General features: G+C 37.9%; 1 protein-coding gene across 5 annotated transcripts; it reads left to right on the forward strand.

The window, feature by feature from the left end:
• Nucleotides 1–24: 24 nt before the first annotated feature.
• On the forward strand, nucleotides 25–6690 carry zgc:110410 (uncharacterized protein LOC553618 homolog). 5 transcript variants are annotated; one of them, XM_042106222.1, is made up of 11 exons: nucleotides 25–210; nucleotides 2444–2547; nucleotides 2888–3188; nucleotides 3654–3732; nucleotides 3891–3944; nucleotides 4030–4120; nucleotides 4256–4293; nucleotides 4550–4637; nucleotides 5393–5482; nucleotides 5602–5649; nucleotides 5819–6690. In XM_042106222.1, the coding sequence occupies exons 3-11, from the start codon at nucleotides 2906–2908 to the stop codon at nucleotides 5966–5968; spliced, it is 921 nt and encodes a 306-aa protein (XP_041962156.1). In that variant the 5' UTR covers nucleotides 25–210; nucleotides 2444–2547; nucleotides 2888–2905; the 3' UTR covers nucleotides 5969–6690. The 5 variants fall into 5 exon arrangements, with proteins under 5 accessions (XP_041962156.1, XP_041962155.1, XP_041962159.1 ...); XM_042106221.1 differs by having other exon boundaries at nucleotides 132–217; XM_042106225.1 differs by having other exon boundaries at nucleotides 132–217; nucleotides 2896–3188.
• The last annotated feature ends 1654 nt before the right edge of the window (nucleotides 6691–8344 follow it).

Genomic DNA, 8344 nt, shown 5'->3' on the forward strand with positions numbered 1-8344 from the left:
AGCATACGTATTTGCATACGATACAAGATGCACTTCCATGCTGGAGTTTTGGAAATTAGGTTTTCACAACACTTTTGAAATAGCTAATGTTTAAACTAAGTGTAGACGTAATGTCGGGCATTCAGTAGTTGCTACAACAGGGACTTCCGACTTTGAAATGAATGAACCGCTGTTGTTTTGACGTATTCCTGCCCCCCCTGCGCTGGTTAGGTACGAGGTAGGCCTAATTGAATATTAAGTACGATGTTCAGCAGTTCTGTTGGCTGCAGAGAGGACATCGTCACCAACATTTTGGGATGTCGGTCAAATCTCTCATACGGCGGCCTACGGACAGTCTGTTCTGTGTAGACGGAAGAAATTAAGCTTACAGATCTAGGCTATAAATACTGAGAGTCTGAGATAAAGTTTTATCTTTCTCGTTAGTTTAATCTCTGCAGAGAAGTCTCATGTATCAGGCAATCAGGATGCAGAGACAAATAGCACCAAAGACACAAGTTGTTTCTTACACATTTATAGCCGAGCTTGCATCGTAATAGGCCTATCATTGTTTTATTCTGGCTACACCTCCCTGCAAACACACATGACTTTGTTAATACAATGAGTTAATTAAGAAACAAGGACATAAGGACATTAAAACTGATTTAAGAACATATCGTCATACATCGAGAAATTGCACACCAGTTACCGGAACAGAAGTAGGCTATCAAATGAAAAGAACTTTCAGGTCTCCAACTTGAAAAGTAATAGAAGTAGGGCCTAGACTCATAACATTAGGCATACGAACTAGCTTTAACAGAAGAGTCAAGACTTACAGAAACACAATAGGCTATCAAAGCAAAAACAACACAAGGTTAAGACTGAATAACTCTTTGGTAGGCTAGATTTGTATGCCCTATAGGCCGAAATCAAACAAGCATGTAAAATAGCCTATTATATGTTTTCTGGACAACCGCAATGTTGCCAACTGGATCTACTCACAAGTTCACTAATAGATTGAATGCATTAGGCTACCCCAAAACGGAGCAATGGTGGACACATTTACATACAAATACAGCTTATGAATTATGAATAATCATTATGATCTTGCATTCGTGTTAGCCTAAAGCAGGGTCTCCAACAGGTAAGCCTACTGCAGTTCGTTTTGAGTAGCTCTCCTAAAGATAACGCAGTCACTTAAACCTGTTAAAATTCCTGTCAAATACAATTTAAATTTGATTCAAATATAAATGTACAGACATTCTGCCCCTTCTGATACAAAATTATTATTTACCAATTACACAAAAAAAAACTGTTCCCCAGCCTAGTTTGGTTAGTCAGTGATATAGGCTTGGCATGGGGTGGCATGAGATGGCTATCAAGCACACATAATACACCAGATCTGGCTATTAGGCTACTATTGAACATAACCAGGTCAGTTGAAGTAAAAAAGTATAGGCTACCATTTTTTTTTCTGCAAATGTAAATTTGTGTGTGTGTGTTGTGTGAGACTGTCAGTTGATAATACATTTCCACAGCAGTCTCCAAGCAGATAAGGTAAAGAAGTTGAAAGGAACACATGAAGCATATTCAGCTGTTTTGAGTGGAGATCAGCCAAGCAAATATATGCTACTACTACTAATTTTAAACATTAGTAGCCTTCATCCACGTTCATTTAGTCAAAGTGGCTCTCAGAGGGGAAAAGGTAGGCTACAACACCTAACCTAATGGCCTACGCATAGGCTGCTAATTATCAAGTAACAGATGACTAGGCCTAGTAAGGCTAGCATTAAAAACAATGTAGGTCTTGATAGCCCTAAGCTATGTAGGCATATCCTGTTGTCAAATTTGACCTTTGATAATGATTTTAACTAGGCTTACTTATCATTTGTGTATTAATGTTAAATAGACACTTTACATTAATGTCTAGACTGGAGTATTCGCTTGTTCTCCCATTTTAACTCCCACATAAACTAAGCTTATCACACTCACAATGATAAATATACTGACCCCCCCCCCCCCCACTCCCTCGCTTTCATGCTCTGTGGCCTCCAAAACTAAGCTTGACCCGGAGACATATAAATAAGTCAATGACTCCTTTGTATTGTTGTTAATGGAACAAAATTGCTCTTTGCTGTCATCTAGTGGAGTACTTTTTGAGAATGTGTCAGTGATGACAAGTTATAATTTCACTCAGTTAAAATGTAGGTCTAGGACCTTTGAAAAGAACATGATTGTCAAAAAACAGGGCCTATAAGTGTTCTAATGTTTATGTAAAAATGGGCTTCCTGTGTATAACATAAATTAATGATAATTAGGCCCAAGGTGACAGAGACTGAACTAAGCATGATTAAGCATTAATGTTGGTTGCCGTGTATGGGTGCAGCAAATAGGAAATGAACAAAGTGCAGGATGTGTCCGTTTTATGATGGGATGTAATGCTGATGTTCCACCATTGATATATAAGCAAGCAAAGTCCTTTCTGCCTGGAAACGAGGGGATCGAAGGTGGACTTTGGCCTGACTGAACTACTACAGGAAGTAAAGCCTGAATTGAAGCACCTACATAGAGGTAAGAAGATGACTCTTTAAAACAATCAAATTCAATCTGAATAAACTTAATTCAATGTGATTTTACCTGTAACAGTATTAATAATTCAGAAATGTGTTAATTAGTATGTGATTTTATGGCAGAATAGTAAGCCTACTACTAAGAAAAATAACTGTATGTGTAGTATAACTATGACTAATACTAGCTTTGTGGATCCAGAACATTCTCCAGTCTATGAAATGTAGTTTACTTGTTTTTCGATCAAGTATACAAATGAACTCATCTTACTTTTTGAATGTAGTCTGTTTTGAATATAATTGTATGTATCTGTTGTTTCACTTGTGGTAACTGATGCTACTAGTCCTCTAGGCTGGTAAATATGGCCACTGATAGCACCAACAACACCTACTCTCAGTACCCCCCAGCCCAGTATGGCAATTATGGAAATGGGAACACCTCTGTGGTCCCCCCAAAGATCACCCCAGGAGGCCATGATAACCAGGCGTATGACATGCCTCCAGAATATGGGCATTGGAACAATGATAGCAGAGGAAACATCTGTGTGGTCACCTTAGAAGGGCCTGAGAACCAGGCGCCACCACCAGACTATGATCAAGTATCAGAGGAAACCAACTGTTTTTCAGATGCGTCAATCAGAAGAGGTTTGTTTTGCATTTCATTAGTTTAAAAAAACTACCTTCATGTCCTTCTTTTGCTAAGTGAATACCCTCTTGTCCTCCAGTTAAAGAGGCCCATCTAATGTCCAGTGCGATGCGATACAGTAAAAAAACAATACATGTTGAAAACAATGAATACATGTTGAAAACAATTAAATGTCCCTGAATTAGAAGAAATTATCAAATGATGCAATCTATTGGCAGGAGGTTAGATAAAGTTTTGCCATTGTAAGTGTAGGCTACTGTATATGGATAATACTTCAGGTATTGTTTATCTTTAAGCAAAGCAAATAGCCATATTTGAGTATTTACTTGAAAGTCATTGCTTACGCTTAACCAAAATATTTAGTGGAGCCGTTGGCCGGTGATTAGGAATGTTTCCCATGTAGCAGCACAAAGTGATTATCAAAGCATTTGGTTCCTACTTTCACACTGATGGAAATGTTGCAGGTTTTGTGAGAAAGGTCTACTTTACTCTGACAATTCAGCTGTTGATCACTGTTGGAATAATCTGTGCTTTCCTGTACTGGTAAGTACAGGCCTAGTGTCTGGTACAACATTTCTGCTCCGTTAGTGCTTCAGTACTTCCTACAAATTCATGAACTACAGCATCATTCAAATTCATTATCTGTCTGTTCTGACTCTGAGGGAAATGTCAACTATTAACGTTATTCCTTTTCTATTCAGGCATGATCTGAAGATATGGACTCTGAAGACCAGCTGGTTCCCTCTGGCCATGATGTAAGATTTCATGTAATATTTCATAAAAAGAAATGTGTGTGTGAGGATGCAGTGGATTAATTGATTGAACATTCTCTTTAATCAGGCCAGCAACTTTTGTTCTCATCATGGTGCTAGCTTGCTGTGGTGAAATTCGTCGAAAAGTACCCTTGAATTTCATATTCTTGGGCCTGTTTGTAAGTATGTGTGTGTGTGTGTGTGTGTGTGTGTGTGTGTGTGTGTGTGTGTGGCAATTAAACAAAAGTGTGATGTTGATGCATACAATGTGTGGTATGATGATATAAATATCCTGTCTTCATCTACTTGCATAGACAATTGTAGAAGGTCTCATGCTCGGATCAGTTACTGTGTAAGTATACTGTCTATGTTTCTTTAGATGCACTCATCTCAACATGGAAATGTTATCAACCCTTCTTGTCTTTCATAGGTTGCTAGTGATATTATGAATGGGATGATAACATTTCTATTTTATATATCTATTCATTTAGATTAGATTAGATTAGATTCAACATTATTGTCATTGTGCAGAGTACAAGTACAGAGTAAAGTTCATTTGATTATTTGATTGATAGATTGATGCAATGCACATGATTTCTAATTTCTAGGTATTACAGTGCTGAGGCTGTGCTTTGGGCTGCTGGAGCCACAGCATTTGTGTGCTTTACACTGACCCTGTTTGCTATGCAGACCAAAGTAGGTGCACCTTAATGTAGGCCTATTGTTTTCACTGGGTATGTCTGTTATTATGCAAACAAAACTAGAGATGTTTGCTTTCATTTTACATGCATGGTACATTTTTGCATGGCCAGATCATTAACCTTACAGTGAAAAGCTAAGCACTTGTCACAGCTCAAAGATCCTCAAATGTGACAAAATACCAATTTCAGCACCAGTTCAAATAATGAGTCTTTTTGAGTGTGTTGTAGACAATTATATGCATATTTACTTGATGAGGTTTTCACTAATCAATTTTTAGTAATCTGTACTCATCTAATATTAGTACATCAGAATGTATGGATATTAATTCAAATAAAGACATCACATGGAAAAAACATTGTTGCAATATATAAACTAATGGAACAAAACCATGCAGGTTTTTTTTTTCTTTGGTCAAAGCCACATAGTGCTCACTGGACATTCTAATCTCATATTAGTGGGATTTATCCCAAGCAAGATAGAAAGCTGTTTTTGATAAAGCCATGTGATACTGATTTTACAGCATTGTGTTCTTCATTGACTGCTTTGTTCTTAAAATCACTCAGAAAGTGATCCAAACAATATTGTTCTTCATAGTGCTATTGTGTGGACGCTAGAGCAGAACCTAAAGCTGATATTCATAGTAACTAGAGCAGAACTTAAAGCTGTTGTTTTTGTTGTTGTTGTTGTTGTTGTTATAGTTGTCGTTCCCGGTGTGAACGGCTACTTACTCTTGTGATCCTCATTGACAGTGGGACTTTACTAGGTGCAGTGGCCTTCTGTGGGCTCTGGCTTGGTCACTGATCTCCTTTGGAATCCTATGTGCCATTTTCCGATCACAGGTACATGCCCCACACTCCCACCCCCAACCCCCCACACACCCCTCTTTCACTGGATGCAAAAATGTGAGCGTTTATTTCTTTGTAGCATTAATTCAGTTCTATTCTGTGTCTGTCAACAGTATCTCAACATTGTGTATGCTTGTCTGGGGACTTCAGTCTTTTCTGCGGTAGGTATACCATAATAATAATAATAATGTATACTATATCTCCATACTGTAAAAAAGGTTATGCAACACCACTGGTCAACTGAGCTTTTAGATGATTTCGGTGATATCAACATCAGACATGTATTCCTCCCTGTTTCCCTTGTCTGCTTGTATCTGTGTGCGTCTCTAGTACCTGGTGATGGATACCCAGCTGATGTTAGGTGGAAAACACAAATACAGCTTAGACCCAGAAGAGTACGTCTTTGCAGCTTTGAATCTTTATTTGGACATAGTCACACTGTTCCTGTTGCTACTTCAGTTGATTGGACTCTGCCGCTAGAGCAGGCCTCTGTTAAGTATGCCTGCTCTTTCATACCTCCAAAGCACTGTTTTATGAACCATTTAAGTCAGTTTTGTGTTGCACTGTCATACAAAATATGCCATGTGTTTTTGTATACGAACCATTCAATGTTAATGCTGTAACTGTATTAATTATACTTTGAAGTGTTTTTGTTCTTTCAGTGCATCATCAATTATCTCTATGTTGATGTAACAGTGAGCATGTATTTGTAGTGTCAGGCTAAGCTCTCTTTGTATGGCAGAGTTCACTATTCTTTCTCAGGTTATACATTGAAAGGAAGTGGCCATAATCAATACCTGTGTGAACTTGGCCATTTGAACATCATGTGGATGGAAATCAACACATGCATTGTCAGTTGGGTTTTGTTCAATACAGTCAGTTACAATACAATTACATCAATACAGAAATTAAGGAAATGAAACAAAAATCATGTCACATTCAGCTGCTGAAATCAATAATTTATTTCAAACAGTATACCTTCACACATATTTTGTACTATTTTGCATTAAGAACAGGCTTTTGCATCCTTGTGTCATCTGTGCTATCTGTATGTGTCCAACAATACCCATGCATTTGTGTTCATGTATAATTAAATATCAGAATGCTGAAATATTCACCTGTGTTATGACATACGTATATGTGGAAGTATGTCTTCCCAAACATAGGATACATATTTCGCATTTATCCACCTTGTGAACTTATAGATTGTGGTTTCCTGATTCTGAGACATACTATGAAGTATGTGTGAAGTGTGAAGTATATTTAAGGTCCTTTATTTGCATGTGTTTTATGTTGAAGTGCATGTTATAACAAGTTTCTTTATGGGAGGTTTCTTTAGGTCATGAACCATTGGTCATAAATACCAACAATTATTTTTTACTCCCTGTAGTTATCAGCAAATGTCATGTGTGTTGTATTGGTGTTTTTTCCCATGTCAGGGACGCACACACACACACACACACACACACACACACACTCTCTATCCCATAATTTTCTGTTTCTCTCTTTTGATTTCATTCAGGATCAGTTTCATCAGTTTTGTAGCCTAGAAATCTAGACGCGCCCCTAGCGGCCGCAAATTACATTTGCTGCCAGGGCTAGTCTAGCAACTCTCCGTTGGCTTGTGAGCTCCAGAAATCGAAACTTAATCAGGCCAATGAAATCGTGTATAGAGTCGTTAGGTGGGCTTAACATAATGATTGATGGCAGAGTTGCAACGGTTTGGCTTGAATTCCCTGCTACTTGAAAACAAATAAGATGGATGTTGCTGCTGGCAAACAGTGTGACACGAGTTAAGCTTTTATTAAGTAGGCAAACGTTTGAACTAGCTAACTAGCTCCGCTGGTGGGAAACGCATGTGTTGCCGCTGTCCTATTGCGTGCAGAGGGAATTTGAAAGACAACTGATTATCCCGCCCCTCGGACTGAGCACTGCGAACGGTGAGTGTCCAGACCCTACATTTTAATGTGGGTCTGGCTCGTCAGGCTATCAGTTTTGTGCAGAACCACTACTAACAGAACAGGGTAATAAAATAACGGTGTTATGTAAACGTGACTTTTTGGGGCCAGTAGAAATAAGGAGGACCAGTGCAAATCAGATGTACTGGCTTGGCCAAAGGAACCAGTTGAAACCCTTCTTTTGGACCTCATACAAGAAAATGATTACTTCAACTTTATGGAGGACTTAATGGTTTTTCACTACTGCCACCTGTTGGACAAGGCATGGAACAGACAGATTTTTTCATAAAAATAAAAAAAGATGCCTGCAGAGTGTTTCAAATGGGGAAAAATAAGTCTTAGGCAGGCAGAGACACTTCTATGATTCCAGAAAGATTTTCTTCTACTTGTTAGTTTTTGAACATTTATTTTATCTGATGACATAGTAATGAATGGCATCCATATGATATCCATATGCACTATGGTGTAATAGTGTAAAAATCAATATGAAGAATTCATATTACTAATTTCTTAGCTAGGCTAATTACGCAGCTCATAAAATACTATAAATTATTAACAAAATATATACACTTATATTGATTCTAAAATATATTAAATAAAAATATGTGCAATAAGCCACCATTTTCTCTGTTTGTGTGTGGAAGGTCCAGGATGGCCACTGGTTCAATAGGCCTATATAAAATCAAATCAAATCAAAATTTAAATCAAATTTGAAAATCTGAAACGAAAAAGTATCCGGCACAGATCCTGCACTCGTCTATTAGTTGAACTCATTGGCAAAGTGAAACTAACTTCACCGTGGTGTCAGTCAATGACAAACAGTCATACACAGTTAGTTACTTTCACTATTGACAATGGGTTACCATCGAAAATATGGCCTGGAAAAAGCAACACTTAC

This window comes from Alosa sapidissima, chromosome 10, assembly GCF_018492685.1.
Source record: "Alosa sapidissima isolate fAloSap1 chromosome 10, fAloSap1.pri, whole genome shotgun sequence".
NCBI classification, from domain to species: Eukaryota; Metazoa; Chordata; class Actinopteri; order Clupeiformes; family Clupeidae; genus Alosa; species Alosa sapidissima.

Bases quoted from the DNA above. Each gene is read 5' to 3' on its own strand.
- zgc:110410 (XM_042106222.1), top strand. From the start codon at position 2,906: ATGGCCACTGATAGCACCAACAACACCTACTCTCAGTACCCCCCAGCC. The intron at 3,733-3,890 runs GTAAGTACAGGC...TTTTCTATTCAG, and splicing joins ATCTGTGCTTTCCTGTACTG to GCATGATCTGAAGATATGGA. The intron at 4,121-4,255 runs GTAAGTATGTGT...CTACTTGCATAG, and splicing joins TCATATTCTTGGGCCTGTTT to ACAATTGTAGAAGGTCTCAT.